The sequence below is a fragment of the Bombina bombina genome, chromosome 7 (assembly GCF_027579735.1).
Source record: "Bombina bombina isolate aBomBom1 chromosome 7, aBomBom1.pri, whole genome shotgun sequence".
Lineage (NCBI taxonomy): Eukaryota > Metazoa > Chordata > Amphibia > Anura > Bombinatoridae > Bombina > Bombina bombina.
In genome coordinates this window covers 84,174,545-84,195,208 of record NC_069505.1, presented here as the reverse complement: position 1 = coordinate 84,195,208, position 20,664 = coordinate 84,174,545, and the positions used below count along the sequence as shown (strand labels likewise).

The following is a 20,664-nucleotide window of genomic DNA, read 5'->3' as shown; positions in this document are numbered from 1 at the left end:
GAAAATGGAGTAAGATTTCTCAATTTTCGCCACGTAAGTCCTTACGCTGTATATTGGATACCAAACTGCGCTAGTTTGGTATACCTGCCTATGGCCCCCAAAAAAAGGGGCAACGGCAGAAATATACGAGCGTAACTTCTAGGTTACGCCGTATATAGGATACCAAGCCAGCGCAAATTTCGGCGTCGCCGGCTTTTGCGGGCAATGCTGCATATCGGATCGGGCCCCAAGTTTCTGCTAAAATCAGCAATTCTCCCCCCCCCCTTTCAGGTTCAGCACTATTTGTTTTTTCTATTTTTTTTTAATAAGTGATCAGAAGAAATGTCCTTAATCTAGGTGCAACAGAGCAAGATGGATTAATTAAAAAATAAAAGCTATTTATTTCTTGTTACTTTTAGGATACTTCATTATGATCTCTGACACATAATCACTAAAAAAGAGAATATTTATTGCCTTTGATGGTAATTGCACTAGCAACACTTACCTTTAGCATTAGTTGCTTTGTTTCATAAATCATCTTAAAGGGACATAATGCTCATATGCTAAATCCCTTGAAAGTGATGCAGCATAATTGTAAAAAGCAAACAACAAAATATCACCTGAACATCTTTATGTAAAAAACAAAGATATTTTACCTCAAAATATCTTCAGCTCACTAGTGTAAGTGCTGTGTAAACAGTTATACTTTAGCTGCTGTCCAGCAGCAAGTGGGAAAAAAGCAATAGCCAATCAGCATCAGAAGTGTTGAGGTAATGCTTTGCCTTTGCTGTGATCTCATGAGATTTCATAGAACTTACACTGAATAGGTAAATAACATGACTGTGCCTGCACATGACAGATGCTCACTCCCTAACTTGTCCTGGGACAAGCATCCAGACTGGCTGCTTAAAGTCGCTTTACAGTGGAGTGTGAATACTTAGGAATCTTCCTTTTTTACATAGAGATGTTCAGTGGATAGTTTCTAGTCAGCTTTTTACAGCTATGCTGCATTACTTTCATGTGCTTCATAATTTGGGTATCATGTCCATTTAAGTGTTAATATTTATAGTCATTTTCTATTTTATAACAACATTACAGAGATAACGTGTTCCATCTTAGACATAAATGAAATGTGTTCACAAACAAGTGATTCATGCAGATGGGCTGCCCTAGAGTTATATTTTTGCTTAATTTATGTAGAGAAAATTATGTTCATTTTCCAAATGTACTGTACTTCTTGAATCATTTTATACCCTACTACACGCTAAATAAATCGAACAGTTCAAAGTTAGACCAGCAACAGGGTGATATCCTTCATAGGATTGGTGCACCGTGAACGAGTTAACGACCTTAAACTTACTAAATAGAATTCCAATATTTCACAGCACCATAATTTTTTTACAAAATTCTTTTCTTTCAGCATAACAACAGCACAGGTATGCAACATTTCGGGATCACAGTCCCTTAATCATGCATACACAACTATGCACCTGTGTCTTATTTAAAGGTACAGAATGACCAATCAGAAACTCTTAACATCTTTAACCCTTATCAAAGGCAATAAGTATACTGCCATCTACTGTTCTAAATTATTTACTCAAAATAAAAGACACATATAAGTGCCAAAGAGCATAAGTACACATTATGGATCATAATATAGAAAAAAACTTTTCTTATAAATTATTACATATAATAAACTAATTAACACAGGTAAACCCAATAGGGTTAAATAGAGAATTAGATCTATCCGTATTCCTCTAGGTAATTCCACTAGGCTTTATATATCCTGTGAAGTATTCGGTTTACCTGTATTAATTTATTGATTATATGTAAAAATGTATAAAATAAAATATATGTGTAAATCATTTAGAACAGTAGATGGCAGTATACTTATTGCCTTTGATAAGGGTTAAAGATTTTAAGAGTTTCAGATTGGTCGTTCTGTACCTTTAAATAAGACACAGGTGCATAGTTGTGTATGCATGATTAAGGGACTGTGATCCCGAAACGTTGCATACCTGTGCTGTTGTTATGCTGAAATAAAATAATTTTGCAAAGAATTTATGGTGCTGTGGAATATTGACACGCTAATTAAAGGGATACTAAAACCAATTTTTTTCTTTCCTTATTCAGATAGAGCAAGCAATTTTAAGCAACTTTCTAATTTACTCCTATTATCAATTTTTCTTTCTCTTGCTATTTTTATTAAAAAAGCAGGAGTGTAAAGCTTAAGAGCCGGTCCATTTTTTGTTGAGAACCTGGGTTATGCTTGCTTATTGATGGCTTAACTGTAGCCACCAATAAGCAAGCACTATCCAGTGTGCTGAACCTAAAATGGAACGACTCGTAAGCTTTACATTCCTGCTTTTTAAATAAAGATAGCAAGAGAATGAAGAAAAATAAAATTGATAATAGGAATAAATTAGAAAGTTGCTTAAAATTCCATGTTCTATCTGAATCAGGAAAGAAAGAAATTGGGTTTAGTATCCCTTTAATTAGCGTGTCATTTTTATGTTCTTCGCTCAGGTGAGATGAAATACAATTGTTTTCTTGAGATATATATAATAGGGCTCTGTATGTGAAGAAAAGACTCCTATATTATAATATAATGTCTAACTGACTTTTTTTCATGGCGGTAATTTTTTTAATAATAGGCCCTTAATGTGGTACTAGGTGAATTTTTATAATGTCTCATAAATTATTGTCTGCAGTTTGTTTATAGTTAATTCACTTTGGTGTTTATTTACTGTTTATAGCATGTATAACCTTATTTTATTTTCATATAGGGTTTTACATACGAGAGAAGTGACAAGGAGTGTTGTCGAACATGTAAACAGACAAGTTGTGTCCTAAATGGCACAGAGGAAATAGTGCGCATAATGGTAAGTTTGGCGTTATTTATCCTTAAGTAAAAATAGTGTCTTGCAACATTAAGGGATACTTATTCCACTCTCTCATCCTTTCCCACCTCGATTACTGCAACTCTGTCCTCTCAAGTCTCCCCAGCTGCCGCCTAGCTCCTTTACAATCCATAATGAAAGCCTCTGCCAGGCTCATCTTCCTTACACGTCACTCTTCATCTGCTGCACCTCTCTGCCAATCCCTTCACTGGCTTCCTCTTGCCTTCAGGATTAAACACAACATTCTCACTCTGACCTACAAAACCCTCAACTGCACTGCTCCCCCCTATATCTCAGACCTTGTCTCCAGATACTCTCCCTCCCGTCCCCTTCGCTCTGCTCATGAACTCCTACTCTCCTGCTCTCTTGTTACCTCCTCACACTCCCGTTTACAGGACTTCTCCAGACTGGCTCCCATCTTGTGGAACTCTCTGCCTCACTCCACAAGACTCTCCCCTAGTTTTGAAAGCTTCAAGCACTCCCTAAAGTCTCTACTGTTCTAACCTTTCCTTATACCTATTCCTCTCCTCCATTGCTATCCCCTTGAACCCCCTTAGCATGTAAGCCTAAGAGCCATGATGTTTGTAGATCACCTTCTTTAGAACTGACTACAACAGTGCGACTCTTGGCAGGGCCCTCTACCCGTCTGATCCCTATAAATGTTTCCTTCTATTTCCGCCTATTTTTATAGCGTGGCGGAATCTGTTGGAGCTCTACAAATAACCAATAATAATAATAAATAATAATACTGTATCTATTAGAAGTACATTTTAAAAATTGTAATTTCAGACAAACTATTCATCAAAAACATGTTTTCATAACACTATTTGTGCACCCATTCTGTAGTTTTGCACAAGTATTGAGCTTTGCCAAAATGTAAAACTCATTATTTCCAATGGGGAACAGCTTTACAATTACATGGTAGCCGCTGTACAGTTGCACACAAGTGCAGACTGGCAACCAGAGCAGTATAGGAGCTAGAGGACACGGTGGGCAGCAGAGGAGCAGAAGGACGTGCCACCCTACAACAATAAAGTCACAGAAAAGACTGTGCCTAACATTGTGGGTAGTAATGGGCAGGACACAGCATCAGAATGGTATCTCTAGACAGGCATGCAGGCACCCAGGGCAGTAACCAAAGTACAATGGAGATACTTAAAGTAAGAGTAATATTTTTGACAAATTTAAATATCAGCTTAAGTGGGCAGGAGGGCAGGCAGGCTGGACAATACAGAAGTCATGACACATTTGTGGTACAGACTCTAAGATTATACATTTTGACAACATGAGGCAGCAGTGTAAGTAGGCAGGAGTGCAGGCATCCTAGGCACCCAGGACACCAGCACAAGAGGCAAAATATATTAATGGTACTTACTGTAGTATTATATAATATGAACATTTGGAGCAGAAGCACAAGTGGGCAGAAGGGCAGGCAGGCGGGGCACACAGGACAGTAGTACAGAGTTGTTGGTAGTATATAGAGTAAGATTATATATTTTGACAGGGTGGAAGCAGCAAATGTGGGCTGTAGGGCAGGTAGGCCAGTTACCCAGGGTTGGGAACTATAGGAATGGTGGGACATGGTTAACTATAAATTACAAGGGCATAGCATCATTGGCAATTCCTTGTTCTATTCCCAGAGTCTGACAATCAAAGTCCCTCCAAATCTAAAGCTGGAAACCACAGTTTTGATAGATTACATAAAAAAAAGCAATCTGCTCCACAAGGTGCGAGTAAAAAGTGATTTCTGTGTATTCAGGATGCTGCTGGTCACAGAGAAAACTCTCTTTCATAAAGGTGGTGAGAGTCCACAAGCCATTGCTCCTGGGAATTCCACTCCTGGCCACTGGGAGGAGACAAATATACCCAAAACGCTAAGAACCTTTAAAACCCCTCACACTTTAGATGTTCTTCTGTGAAATGGGTCCTGACACTGATTTGAGGCCCATTTCCTCTCAGAGAGCTACTGTTTGGAAAGAGGGAACCTTATGGTGCATTGGGTAGTGGCACAATTGCACCCAGAGGGAGTAAGACACCATCCTGCCACAGGTGTCGTGAGGAACGGTCCCTAGCCAGTTCCTGTTGTATCATCATTATACTCCACATACAGAGATCATCTGCTGTTATGCGTAGAGCACTGGATTGGCTATCTACTGGAAGCAGTTTTTTTTCTACAGTTAGAAAGTCCAGTAGTGTTGGTGCTTATTTGGTAAGTATGTAGTTAATATTTATGTGAAAACTCACTTAGTCTATAGGCTATTAGTAGGTACACTTAGTGTTGTACAACCAGGGGACTATTGTGACTGGCATTATCCTGTATGTAATGTATTGGTTTTCGCGCTGCAGGTTATTTCCAGCACATTATTTGGTTATATTGAGCAAGTAATTTCAGTTTTCGCTCATCTTATTCTTAATTAGCCTCTGTCAGATTGTTTGCACACTTCACATGTTTAATGCGTGTCAGCTTTTGTCAACGTGCACGTGCATGTAGTGTTATTTGCTTAGTACATTGCTCAGATGTGTGTGCTGGCTTTTTACAGCACTCCGGTTTTGCATGTGTAGGCTATTTAGTTAGCCCATCTTGGGTGTCTGTGTGTTTGTTAGTTTTGCTGTGAGCTCTTAGTATATTCTCTTCTGCCTTTCCTCTCTGCGCTATCATGCTGTGTCGGGTAAGATCACATTGATTTATGGGTGCACAATGCTCCTTTATTTGCTTTGGATTTTTTTTTTGGTGGTGGGGGTAAGATTTTCAATACTGTCAAGAGCTGCTTTATTGGGGTATAAGGTTCTAGGCTTATGTATTTACTTGCCTGTTTTACTTAATTATGATTTTTATGTAAATCTTTTAATATCATTAGCCAATAACATTTTATTTTCTGTGGTTTTCAGACTGGGATTGTATTTCTATGATAGAACATACTGGTACCTTCCCTACTATTTTAAACGTTAGTTCCCTAGAAGCTAGATCTACTGAACAGTTTGTAAACTTCTATTAAGTGTGTTTTTTTGCAATCTTATTGATATTATGCCCACCTGCTCAGCTTTGCAATTATTGTATGGATCATTCAATACATTCTAAAAAGACTTATGCTGTTTTTGCTTAAAGGTATCTGTCCTCCTCCTATTTGTTCTATACAGGGGAGATCCTCAGAGTTCTCTCCAGGATTGAAATATTTTTTTAATGCTCTACTGTGTTTTATATGTTGGTGGCTATGTTTTATCCAAGCAAGCATAAAAAGACAGTTTCTGATAATCCCCCAATTAGCATATCTGATTTAAAGAGATACGTCTGTTAAGCAGCATGTTTCAGACCCTGGTTTGCCTGACTTGTCCTCAGAGGATGAGGTATTTTCAGATATTAAGGAGTCAGTTTCTGATCAAGATACAGAATCATACTTTTTTCTTTTCTATCCTGAACAAGGATCCTAAAGTTCCTGAGGTAAAGTCTGTTATACAATTGGTTTTGTTTTTTAAACCTACTGTCATCAGATTTTTTTTTCTGGTTCCTGAAATATCTCTAAAATATTCTTTAAAGAGTGCTTTAGCCTGGTATCCCCTTTAATTCCAGCTTTAATATTTAATAGGATGTTTCCTCTTTTTTGGCATAGACCTTTTGGAACTATCCCTAAGGTAAATGGGTATATTTCTACTCTAGCTAAATGTATTACTATTTATTTTCAGGATAATATTTATTTTTTAAGACTCTATGGTTAGGAAGTTAGTCTTTTTGTATGAAGACTTTCAGCAAATGGGTGTCCATTTTAGGCAGCAATTAGTATTACATGTGTTGCTGTAGCCTCTTCTCTTTGGTGTGATAGCTTATCTGAACACTTTTCTGATGAATATCTTGGTGTGGAGTTTTATAATAGGTTAAGACTTTTAAGGTTAGCTGGCACTTTAATTTGTAACATTGTTTTTGATATAAATTAAGATTTATGATTAATGACAGCCACCTAGCAACCAGATAGTTGAGAGATCAAATTAAACTAAGGTTGCTTATTTCTAATATGATATGGTTTCTAAGCCTAAGTTTTTGTCTATTCTTTTTCAAGAAATAATTTTGTTTGGGCCTGGTCTGGATGCTATTTTTCCTACTGCCAGTGAATGTAAGCAGCTTTTTTTCTCCAACAGACTCTTGTTGTTTCTTCAAGAGCATGATTGGAGAATCCATTTTCCAAAGAGTTATCTTTCTCCTTATACTAAGATTATATTTCTAAGTTTCCTGACAGACAATAGGAGATGGAAGCGTGTTCTAATCTTAAGTTTTTTTCTGTCCTTATTACTTTGAATGGAGGTATTAGGTCTGGTGATAGCAGAATCAGATGCTATTCCATTTGCTTGGTTTCACATAAGACCTTTTGAGCATTGTTTGCTTCATCAGTAATGCAGGGATCATTCTTTAGGTTCTCAGAAAATCCTTCTGGATTTCTGAGCAACACTATTTCTGTTTTATGACTGATAATCACCCATGCATTGTTCTAGGGACTTTTTTTGTTTGTACAAATTAAGCCTGTGATCTTTATAAAACACAAGTCTTTCAAGTTGAGGTGCAGACTGGGGATCTCAGAGAGCACAGGGAGTTTGGAGGTGAGGGTACCTATATATGTTTTGGAACTCGATCTTCTGCACTCTTCAAAGCTGGCCTCTGTTGAAGAGAGACCTATCTGTGTTTCCAATCAGTCAGTGTCACAGTGGTGGATTACTTCTTTCATCAAGATGGAATTCACAGTTCCATGGTGTTGAGGGAGGCATTCTGAATTTTGTCTTAGGCAGAGACTAATCTTTGTTCAATTTCTGCAGTTCATATTCCAATAGTTTGTATTTTGGAAGAATACATCACAGTTGCTAGTCTCTTCATTCGGTAGATTGGTCTTTATATCTGGAAGTTTTCTATCAGATTGTGGATCAATGAGGTTTTCCAAAAATAGATCTGATGGCTTCTCGGTTGAACATCAAGCTATCCAGATATTTCTTTCCTAAGATATGGTGAGTCCACGGCTTGAGTAATTACTGTTCGGAATATCACTCCTGGCAAGCAGGAGGAGGTTTTAAGGTATATCCGTATTCCACATCATTCCTTGCAGTCGGGTAGTGGTGGCTTTAAAGCAGTTAGGAACTTACTGCATTTTCCTAACAATTGCTGCCCTAGTTTAGAAAGCCAGAGTTAGCTACTCTGTTCTTTCTTTTTCAAAGGTTTATTTTCTGACACATATTTACTTGATAAAACAATGAAAGTTTACTGAAAGTAAGGCTGAATTTTCTATTTCAGCAGCTTATTCATTCCCCCTTTGCTTTAAAATAAAACAATGCAACATTTTAAACTGTCCGGTTTGAAAAACTGGTTATTTCTGGTATTCAGTGTACCAGGAAGCTATTTTTAGTGCTTCTCTGTGTCGCAGCAGTTATTTGAGCTCGGCAGTTTCGGTCACATGACCGGCTTTTCTTCATAACGTTTCTGAGGAAAAAGTTAGTTAGGAACTTGTAAAGAGGTACTTACTGCGTTTTCCTAACAATTGCTGTCCTAGTTTAGAAAGCCAGAATTGGCTACTCTGTTCTCTCTTTTTCAAAGGTCTCTGTGAAGAACTGTGCCTTCTCATACCTTGTAACTGTCTACATGCTGGACAGCAGAGCAGGTAAGTGCTTTTTCTTCCAGTTGGGAAGACCATGCACTTAACAAATTAAAAGACACTGCTTTTTTATTGGGGCATAGATAATCCTGTTGTATGGGTTACACTGGGGCATGAAGCAGGCACTGTAGCATGTGTGAGACTAACATTTAAACTCTTTTAAAAAGAAAGGGTAAAATGTTTTTATTAGGCTTTATTTTCTGACACATATTTACTTGATAAAACAATTCAAGTTTTAACTGAAAGTAAGGCCACATTTTCTTTTTCAGCAGCTTATTCATTTCCCCTTTGCTTACATTTTAAACTGTCTGGTTTGAAAAACTGGTTATTTCTGGTACTCAGTGTACCAGGAATCTATTTTTATTACCTCTCTGTGTTGCAGCAGTAATTTGAGCTCGGCAGTTTTGGTCACATGACTGGTTTTTCTTCATAACATTTCTGAGGAAAAAGTTGTTTTTATCCATTTCTGGGTGATCCGGTCTTAATTGGTAGCGTTAGGCACCTCAGTAATTGAGGTGTGGGGTTTCCTGAGTGGTATTTTAGAAGTTTATTTGATGTTTATTAAATATTTTTTCTTAACTTTTCTCACATAATTTTAGCTGGGGATCGATCCTAATTTGGGATACTTAAAGTTTATTTTTTCCTTAGCTTATTTTAATTGAATATTAAAATCTTTGAAACTTATCTGTACACGTTTATTTACTGTTTCACAACATGTCTGATATGGAGCAAGAGCCTGCTCTCATGAATGCATGCTTATTATGTTTAAATGCACAAATTGTAGCTCCTATGCAATTTTGTTCTTCATGTGTCAAGAAAACCTTGCAAAATAAAGGTAACAGTTTTGAGCCTAATGTCTCTCAGGATGATGCTGTTAAAATAATTACTCAGCTTTCTCCTGCTACGTCCCAAGCCTCAATTGTGTCACATGCAGTGTCCTGCGGTTCCTATATAACTCCTAGTGGAGATTATTTAAAAGCAGAAATTGCTGCCCAGGTATCTTCAGCGGTATCTGCAGCATTTGCTGCCCTTCCCAGATTACAGGGAACATACAAGAGGACATCTAGAAATTCAGAAAGTAAGTGCCTGTCCTCAGTTCTGCTTCCTAAGTTGCCCTTTCTCATAAGTCTGATGAGGAAGATACATCAGGACTTTCTGAGGGTGAAATCTCAGATTCAGACAGTATACTTCCTTCTTCTGAAACTGACTTGGTATCTTTCAGATTTAAGCTTGAAAACCTTTGTGTATTGTTAAAGGAGGTTTTAGCTACTTTAGATTACTTCGATACCCATGTCATTGTCACTCCTAAGAAATCTAGTAAACTTAATAGTTTCTTTAATGAACCTTCCACTTCAGATTTTTTTCCTGTGCCGGACCGTGCTAGGGAAATTATCTCACAGGAATGGGAGAAACCTGGGGTGTCAATATCCCCATCTCCCATTTTGAAGAAAACGTTTCCTGTCGAGGACTCCATTAAAGACACTTGATATACTGTACCCAAAGTTGAAGGGGCCTTTTCCACTCTGGCTAAGAGAACCACTATTCCTTTTGAGGATAGCTGCTCTTTTAAGGATCTGATGGACAAAAAGCTGCAGGCTTATTTGAAAAAGATTTATGTTCATCAAGGTCTCTAATGGCAACCTGCGGTGTGTATTGCCACGTGACTAGTGCAACATTTTATTGGTTCAACACCTTGTCTGATAATCTTCAAGTAGAGACTTCCTTGGATGAAATTCAGGATAGGATTAAAACTCCTAAATTGGTCAATTCATTTATTGCAGATGCCATTTTACAGGTTGTTAGACTAGAAGCTAAAACTTCTAGTTTCGCTGTCCTAGCCCGCAGGGCGTTATGGTTTAAATCCTGGTCTGCGGATGTTTCCTCTAAAGTAAAGCTTCTGGCGATTCCTTACAAGGACAAACCTTGTTTGGACCCGGTTTGGCAGAAATTATTTCTGATATTACGGGTGGAAAAGTGTCTTTTCTACCTCAAGATAAGAAGAATACGGCTAAAGGATGTCAGAGTAATGGTCGTTCCTTTCGTAACTTTAGAGGAAAGCCTTCCCCTTCTTCCAAGCAGGAAAAATCCAAGTCTTCTTGGAAACCCAATCAGTCTTGAAACAAGGGGAAACAATCATAGAAACCCGCAGCTTATTCCAAATCAGCATGAAGGGATTGCCCCCGATCCAGGATCAGATCTGCTGGGGGGGCCAACTTTCTCAGTTCTCTCAAGCCTGGATACAAGATGTCCCAGATCCCTGGACTGTGGACATAGTATCCCAGGGTTACAAATTGGAATTCAAGACTTTTCCTCCCAGAGGCAGATTCCTTCTCTTAATATTATCTGCAGACCAGATAAAGAGAGAGGCGTTCTTGAAATGTATACAACATCTTTCCTACCTGGGAGTGATAGTCCCAGTTCCAGTGCAGGGACAGGGTTTTGGGTTTTACTCCAACCTATTTGTTGTTCCTAAAAAAGAGGGAACTTTCCGTCCCATTCTAGACTTAAAGTGTCTAAACAAGTTTCTCAAAGTTCTATCCTCCAAGATGGAGACCATATGCTCCATTCTTCCTTTAGTACAAGAGGGTCAGTTCATGACAAACATAGACCTAAAGGATGCATATCTTCATGTTCCTATTCACAGGGAGCATCACAGATTACTAAGATTTGCCTTTCTGGACAAACATTTCCAGTTTGTGGCCCTTCCATTTGGTCTAGCCACGGCTCCCAGAATTTTTTCAAAAGTTCTGGGGGTTCTTTTGGCAGTGATACATTCTGTTGGAATTGCTGTGGCAGTCTACCTGGATGACATATTGGGGGGTAGTTATCAAGCCATCAACCTCAAATACGCTGGAATTCCGCAGCGTATTTGTAGCGAGGCTGATTCGCCTTAGTTATCAAAGGCTAGAGACCGGCAAAAGTAGAATTTTATGACGTAAACTTCGATCCGCTGGACTCAGTCCGACACAGATCGATTCTTACGTCACTCCAGATGTTCCGCACTTGTGTGCACAATCTGACTACTTTTGCTAGTTATAAAAAAACTAGCAGGTACGCTCGGCACTTTTACGGCCCAGCGTCCCTGGTTTTCAAACCGCCACCCTGGAGGCGGCGGATCCCATAGGAATCAATGGAAGTCTGACCATAGCAAAAGTACAACTTCGCTGCTGCCAGATATCCCATTGATTTCTATGGGAGCTGTCTACACCTAACACCCTAACATGTACCCCGAGTCTAAACACCACTAATCTGTCCCCCCTACACCGCCGCAACTAAATAAATTTATTACCCCCTAAACCACCGCTCCCTGACCCCGCCACAAGCTACTCTATACATATTAACCCCTAAACCGCCGCTCCCGGAGCCCACCGCAACTATAATAATTGTATTAACCCCTAAACCGCCGCTCCCGGAGCCCACCGCAAGCTACTCTATACCTATTAACCCCTAAACCGCCGCACCCTGACCCTGCCGCAACCTATATTAAATTTATTAACCCCTATCCTGCCCCCCCTACACCGTCGCCATCTATAATAAATTTATTAACCCCTATCCTGCCCCCCACTACACCGCCGCCACTGTAATAAAATTATTAACCCCTAAACCTAAGTCTAACACTAACCCTAACACCCCCCTAACTTAAATATTAATTAAATAAATCTAAATAATATTTCTATTATTAACTAAGTTAATCCTATTTAAAACTAAATACTTACCTATAAAATAAACCCTAATATAGCTACAATATAAATAATAATTAGATTGTAGCTATCTTAGGATTTATTTTTATTTTACAGGCACCTTTCAATTTATTTTAACTAGGTACAATAGCTATTAAATAGTTATTAACTATTTAATAGCTTACCTAGCTAAAATAAAGAGAAATTTACCTGTAAAATAAAAACTAACCTAAGTTACAATTACACCTAACACTTAAATAAATTATTCCTAATTAAAACTAAATACTTACCTGTAAAATAAACCCTAAGATAGCTACAATGTAATTAATAATTACATTGTAGCTATCTTAGGATTTATATTTATTTTACAGGTAACTTTGTATTTATTTTAGCTAGTTAGAATAGTTATTAAATAGTTATTAACTATTTAATAACTACCTAGCTAAAAGAAATACAAAATTACCTGTAAAATAAATCCTAACTTAAGTTACAATTAAACCTAACACTACACTATCATTAAATAAATTAAATAAACTACCTACAAATAACTACAATTAAATACAATTACATAAACTAACTAAAGAACAAAAAATAAAAAAAGCTGTTACAAAAAATGAAAAAAAATAAGTTACAAACATTTAAAAAAATAGAATGCCAATAGAATGCGAACTCAATCTGATTGGCTGATTGGATCAGCCAATCGGATTGAACTTGAATCTGATTGGCTGATTCCATCAGCCAATCAGAATTTTCCTACCTTAATTCCGATTGGCTGATAGAATCCTATCAGCCAATAGGAATTGAAGGGACGCCATCTTGGATGACGTCCCTTAAAGGAGCCTTCATTCGTCGGTAGTCCGTCGGGAAAGAAGGATGTTCCGCGTCGGCGGGATGAAGATTCAAGACCCGGCTTCGAAGATGACCTCGCCCGGATAGAAGACTTCTTCAGCGCCTCTTGGAAGATGACCTCGCCTGGATGAAAGATTTCTTCAGCGCCGCTTGGAGGATCACTTCATCGGATGGAAGATTTCTTCAGTGCCCCTTGGATGATCACTTCTGCCAGTCCGGATGTCCTCTTCAGTTCCATCGGTGGCTCGGCTGAGTGAAGACGACTAAAGGTAGGATGATCTTCAGGGGATTAGTGTTAGGTTATTTTAAGGGGGTTTGGGTTAGATTAGGGGTATGTGGGTGGTGGGTTTTAATGTTGGGGGGTTGTATTTTTCTTTTACAGGCAAAAGAGCTGAACTCTTTGGGGCATGCCCCCACAAAAGGCCCTTTTAAGGGCTGGTAAGGTAAAAGAGCTTTGAACTTTTTAAATGTAGAATAGGGTAGGGCATTTTTTTTATTTTGGGGGGGTTTGTTATTTTATTAGGGGGCTTAGATTAGGTGTAAGTAGCTTAAAATTGTTGTAATATTTTTTTAAATGTTTGTAACTTATTTTTTTTATTTTTTGTAACTTAGCTTTTTTTATTTTTTGTACTTTAGTTAGTTTATGTAATTGTATTTAATTGTAGTTATTTTTAGGTAGTTTATTTAATTTATTTAATGATAGTGTAGTGTTAGGTTTAATTGTAACTTAGGTTAGGATTTATTTTACAGGTAATTTTGTATTTCTTTTAGCTAGGTAGTTATTAAATAGTTAATAACTATTTAATAACTATTCTAACTAGCTAAAATAAATACAAAGTTACCTGTAAAATAAATATAAATCCTAAGATAGCTACAATGTAATTATTAATTATATTGTAGCTATCTTAGGGTTTATTTTACAGGTAAGTATTTAGTTTTAAATAGGAATAATTTATTAAAGTATAGTGTAGTGTTAGGTGTAATTGTAACTTAGGTTAGTTTTTATTTTACAGGTAAATTTCTCTTTATTTTAGCTAGGTAAGCTATTAAATAGTTAATAAATATGTAATAGCTATTGTACCTAGTTAAAATAAATTGAAAGGTGCCTGTAAAATAAAAATAAATCCTAAGATAGCTACAATATAATTATTATTTATATTGTAGCTATATTAGGGTTTATTTTATAGGTAAGTATTTAGTTTTAAATAGGATTAACTTAGTTAATAATAGAAATATTATTTAGATTTATTTAATTAATATTTAAGTTAGGGGGGTGTTAGGGTTAGTGTTAGACTTAGGTTTAGGGGTTAATAATTTTATTACAGTGGCGGCGGTGTAGTGGGGGGCAGGATAGGGGTTAATAAATTTATTATAGGTGGCGACGGTGTAGGGGGGGCAGGATAGGGGTTAATAAATTTAATATAGGTTGCGGTGGGTTCAGGGAGCGGCAGTTTAGGGGTTAAACTATTTATTTGCGGCGAGGTGCGGGATCAGCAGGATAGGGGTTAATAACTTTATTATAGAGGGCGACGGTATAGGGTGGCAGGATAGGGGTTACTAGGTATAATGTAGGTGGCAGCGGTGTCCGGGAGCGGTGGTTTAGGGGTTAATACATTTATAAGACTTGCGGCGGGGTCTAGGAGCGGCGGTTTAGGGGTTAATACATTTATAAGACTTGCGGCGGGGTCTAGGAGCGGCGGTTTAGGGGTTAGTAACTTTATTTAGCTGCGGGGGGCTCCGGGGGCGCCGGTATAGGGGGTAGAACAGTGTAGTTTAGTGTGAGTGCTTAGTGACAGGCTAGCAAGAAAGCTGTCAAACAGCCGAAGAGCAGCGAGATCGGATGAGTGATAACTCTCACAGTCCGCTGCTCATCGCCCTGCGGCTTTTTGACAGCTTTATTTGATAACTTAGGCGTATTTTTTCAGGTCTGCGGCAGCGAAGGAAGGCAAGCTTAGGCGGGCGTATTGGGCCGGCGAAGGCAGGAAAGTTGACACGTTGATAACTACTCCCCATAGGTTCAGTTGCCATCTTTTCAACAAGCAAAATCTCACACAGAGATATTGTTGTCTTTTCTTCGTTCCCACGGATGAAATGTGAATCTGGAAAGAAGATTCCTTTCCCCTGCTAGAAGAAAAGTGTTCTTAGGGACCATAATATATTCTCTATTGATGAAGATTTTTCTTACAGAGGTCAGGAAAACAAAATAATTTCCTCTTGCCTCTCTCTTCAGACTACTGCTCATCCTTCAGTGGCTCAATGTATGGAGGTAATCGGTCTAATGGTGGCTTCCATAGACTTTATTCCTTTTGCTCAATTCCATTTGAGAGCTCTCCAGTTGTGCATGCTCAGACAATGGAATGGCGACCATGCAGATCTATGTAAGAAATTAGATTTAAATCAGCCGTTAAGGGATACTCTCCCATGGCTGATTTCTCAGGAACATCTGTCTCAGGGCACATGCTTTCGGAGACCTTTCTGGGTAATCGTGACCATGGACGCCAGCCTGCTGGGCTGGGGAGCAGTCTGGATCTCGATAAAAAATCAGGGCCTTTGGACTCGGGAGGAGTCTGCTCTTCCCATCAACATCTTGGATTTGAGGGCAATTTACAATGCTCTATTGGCTTGGCCTCAGTTTTCCTCAGCCCATTTTATCAGGTTCCAGTCAGACAACATAACCTCTGTGACTTACATCAATCACCAGGGAGGAACACAGAGTTCCTTAGCCATGAAGGAGGTTACTCGGATTCTTCAGTGGGCAGAGACCCACAATTGCTGTCTATCTGCCATCCACATTCCAGGAGTAGATAACTGGGAAGTGGATTTTATGAGCAGACAGACTTTTCATCCCGAGGAGAGGGAACTCCATCTGGAGGTGTTTTCCAGCTTAGTCCTCAAATGGAGGGTGCCAGAGTTAGATCTGATGGCGTCCTGTGAGAGACCCAAGATTCCATGGTACAGTTCAAGATCAAGAGATCCGCAGTCCGTTCTGATAGATGCTCTGGTGGTTCCTTGGGTTTTCAGGTAAGCATACCTGTTTCCTCCATTTGCTCTCCTTCCATGAGTCATTGCTTGTATCAAACAGGAGAGGGCGTTGGTGATTCTAATAGCCCCTGCGTGGCCTTGCAGGATCTGGTTTGCAGACCTATTCGAGATGTCATCTCTCCCACCTTGGAGACTACCTCTCAGGAAGGATCTCCTGATATAGGTTCCCTTCCTTCATCCAAATCTCTTTTCTCTGAAGCTGACTGCTTGGAGGTTGAAGGCTTAATTCTGTCTGTCTGTGGTTTATCTGAGTCGGTCATTGAGACCATGATTCAGGCTTGCAAGCCTGTTACTAGAAAGATTTACCATAAGATATGGCATAAATATCTTTCGGCTAGATTTAGAGTTGGGCGGTAGCCGTCAAAACCAGCATTAGAGGCTCCTAACGCTGGTTTTTACCGCCCGCTGGTATTTGGAGTCAGTCAGGAAAGGGTCTAACGCTCACTTTGCAGCCGCGACTTTTCCATACCGCAGATCCCCATACGCCATTTGCGTATCCTATCTTTTCAATGGGATCTTTCTAACGCCGGTATTTAGAGTCGTGGCTGAAGTGAGCGTTAGAAATCTAATGACAAAATTCCAGCCGCATAAAAAAAACAGTAGTTAAGAGCTTTCTGGGCTAACGCCGGTTCATAAAGCTCTTAACTACTGTGCTCTAAAGTACACTAACACCCATAAACTACCTATGTACCCCTAAACCGAGGCCCCCCACACCGCCGCCACTCTATTAAATTTTTTTAACCCCTAATCTGCCGCTAATACACCGCCGCCAGCTACATTATCCCTATGTACCCCTAATCTGCTGCCCCTAACATTGCCGACACCTACATAATATTTATTAACCCATAATCTGCCCCCCCCAACTTCGCCACTACCTTACCTACACTTATTAACCCCTAATTATAATAAATGTATTAACCCCTAATCCGCCTCACTCCCGCCTCAATAACCCTATAATAAATAGTATTAACCCCTAATCTGCCCACCCTAACATCGCAGACACCTAACTTCAAACATTAACCCCTAATCTGCCGACCGGAGCTCACCGCTATTCTAATATATTTTTTAACCCCTAAAGCTGTCTAACCCTAACACTAACACCCCCCTAAGTTAAATATAATTTTTATCTAACGAAATACATTAACTATTATTAAATAAATTAATCCTATTTAAAACTAAATACTTACCTGTAAAATAAACCCTAATATAGCTACAATATAAATTATAATTATATTGTAGCTATTTTAGGATTAATATTTATTTTACAGGCAACTTTGTAATTATTTTAACCAGGTACAATAGCTATTAAATAGTTCATAACTATTTAATAGTTACCTAGTAAAAATAATTACAAAATTACCTGTAAAATAAATCCTAACCTAAGTTACAATTAAACCTAACACTACACTAGCAATAAATAAATAAAATAAAATACCTACAATTATCTACAATTAAACCTAACACTACACTATCAATAAATTAATTAAATTAAATAGCTACAATTATCTACAATTAAACCTAACACTACACTATACAATACCTACAAATAAATACAATTAAATAAACTAACTAAAGTACAAAAAATAAAAAAGAACTAAGTTACAAAAAATAAAAAAATATTTACAAACATTAGAAAAATATTACAACAATTTTAAACTAATTACACCTACTCTAAGCCCCCTAATAAAATAATAAAGCCCCCCAAAATAAAAAAATGCCCTACCCTATTCTAAATTAAAAAGTTCAAAGCTCTTTTACCTTACCAGCCCTGAAAAGGGCCCTTTGCGGGGCATGCCCCAAAGAATTCAGCTCTTTTGCCTGTAAAAAAAAACATACAATACCCCCCAACATTACAACCCACCACCCACATACCCCTAATCTAACCCAAACCCCCCTTAAATAAACCTAACACTAAGCCCCTGAAGATCTCCCTACCTTGTCTTCACCTCACCGGGTTCAGCGATCGGTCCAGAAGAGGGTCCGAAGTCTTGATCCAAGCGGCGGCTGAAGAACTCCATCATTGGGCTGAAGTCGGAAGTCCATCATCGGGATGAAGTCTTCTATCAAGCCGCATCTTCAATCTTCTTTCTTCCGGAGCGGAGCCATCTTCTTCCCAGCCGACGCGGATCCAACCTCTTCAAGCGACGCCTACTCGCCGAATGATGGTTCCTTTAAATGACGTCATCCAAGATGGCGTCCCTCGAATTCCGATTGGCTGATAGGATTCTATCAGCCAATCGGAATTAAGGTAGGAATATTCTGATTGGCTGATGGAATCAGCCAATCAGATTCAAGTTCAATCCGATTGGCTGATCCGATCAGCCAATCAGATTGAGCTCGCATTCTATTGGCTGTTCCGATCAGCCAATAGAATGCGAGCTCAATCTGATTGGCTGATTCCATCAGCCAATCAGAATTTTCCTACCTTAATTCCGATTGGCTGATAGAATCCTATCAGCCAATCGGAATTCGATGGACGCCATCTTGGATGACGTCATTTAAAGGAACCGTCATTCGGCGAGTAGGCGTCGGTAGAAGAGGATGTTCCGCCTCGGCTGGAAGATGATGGCTCCGGAAGAAAGAAGATTGAAGATGCTGCTTCATAGAAGACTTCATCCCGATTATGGACTTCTTCAGCGCCCGCTTGGATCAAGACTTCAGCCCGATGATGGATTTCTTCATCCGCCGCTTGGATCCAGACTTCAGCCCGAGGATGGACGTCACTCTTCAGCCCCCCGCTTGGGCTTGGATCAAGACATCGGAGGCTCTTCTGGACAGATCGGGACCGGGTGTGGTGAAGACAAGGTAGGGAGATCTTCAGGGGCTTAGTGTTATATTTATTTAAGGGGGGTTTGGGTTAGATTAGGGGTATGTGGGTGGTGGGTTGTAATGTTGGGGGGGGGATATTGTATGTTTTTTTTTTACAGGCAAAAGAGCTGAATTCTTTGGGGCATGCCCCGCAAAGGGCCCTTTTCAGGGCTGGTAAGGTAAAAGAGCTTTTCTATTTTAATCTTAGAATAGGGTAGGGCATTTTTTTATTTTGGGGGGCTTTGTTATTTTATTAGGGGGCTTAGAGTAGGTGTAATTAGTTTAACATTGTTGTAATATTTTTCTAATGTTTGTAAATATTTTTTTATTTTTTGTAACTTAGTTCTTTTTTATTTTTTGTACTTTAGTTAGTTTATTTCATTGTATTTATTTGTAGGTATTGTATTTAATTAATTTATTGATAGTGTAGTGTTAGGTTTAATTGTAGATAATTGTAGGTAGTTTATTTAATTTATTTATTGATAGTGTAGTGTTAGGTTTAATTGTAATTTAGGTTAGGATTTATTTTACAGGTAATTTTGTAATTATTTTAACTAGGTAACTATTAAATAGTTCTTAACTATTTAATAGCTATTGTACCTGGTTAAAATAAATACAAAGTTGCCTGTAAAATAAATATTAATCCTAAAATAGCTACAATATAATTATAATTTATATTGTAGCTATATTAGGGTTTATTTTACAGGTAAGTATTTAGATTTAAATAGGAATAATTTATTTAATAAGAGTTAATTTATTTCGTTAGAATAAAATAATATTTAACTTAGGGGGGTGTTAGGGTTAGGGTTAGAATTAGCTTTAGGGGTTAAAAAATTTATTAGAGTAGCGGTGAGCTCCGATCGGCAGATTAGGGGTTAATACTTGAAGTTAGGTGTCGGCGATGTTAGGGAGGGTAGATTAGGGGTTAATACTATTTATTATAGGGTTATTGAGGTGGGAGTGAGGCGGATTAGGGGTTAATAACTTTATTATAGTAGCGGTGTGGTCCGCTCGGCAGATTAGGGGTTAATAAGTGTAGGCAGGTGGAGGCGACGTTGAGGGGGGCAGATTAGGGGTTAATAAATATAATATAGGGGTTGGCGGTATTAGGGGCAGCAGATTAGGGGTACATAGCTATAATGTAGCTTGCCGTGGTATACGGAGCGGCAGATTAGGGGTTAATAATAATATGCAGGGGTCAGCGATAGCGGGGGCGGCAGATTAGGGGTTAATAAGTGTAAGGTTAGGGGTGTTTAGACTCAGGATTCACGTTAGGGTGTTAGGTGCAGATTTAGGAAGTGTTTCCGCATAGCAAACAATGGGGCTGCGTTAGGAGCTGAACGCTGCTTTTTTGCAGGTGTTAGGTTTTTTTTCAGCTCAAACAGCCCCATTGTTTTCTATGGGGAAACCGTGCACAAGCACGTTTTTGAAGCTGGCCGTGTCCGTAAGCACCGCTGGTATCGAGAGTTGCAGTGGCGTTAAATTATGCTCTATGCTCCTTTTTTGGAGCCTAACGCAGCCATTCTGTGAACTCTAAATACCAACGGTATTTAAAAGGTGCGGGGGAAAAAAAGCATGCGTAGCTAACGCACCCCTTTGGCCGTAGAACTCTAAATCTAGCCGTTTATTTGTGTGAATCCAAGTGCTACTCTTGGAGTAGAATTATAATTCCTAGAATTTTATCTTTTCTTAAGGAATGCATGGAGAAGGGATTGTCAGTCAGTACCCTGAAGGGTCAGATTTCTGCTTTATCAGTTTTACTACATAAACGTTTGGCGG

The 20,664-nt window shown here is 38.7% G+C and overlaps 1 protein-coding gene across 1 annotated transcript in view; it reads left to right on the top strand.

The window, feature by feature from the left end:
• Positions 1 to 20,664, top strand: part of LOC128636239 (intestinal mucin-like protein) — a 52,346-nt gene that overhangs the window by 13,456 nt on the left and 18,226 nt on the right. The window contains exon 3 of the mRNA XM_053689277.1: positions 2,766 to 2,861. Within this exon, the coding sequence (XP_053545252.1) occupies positions 2,766 to 2,861 (96 nt within the window). The remainder of the gene's footprint in view (positions 1 to 2,765; positions 2,862 to 20,664) is intronic.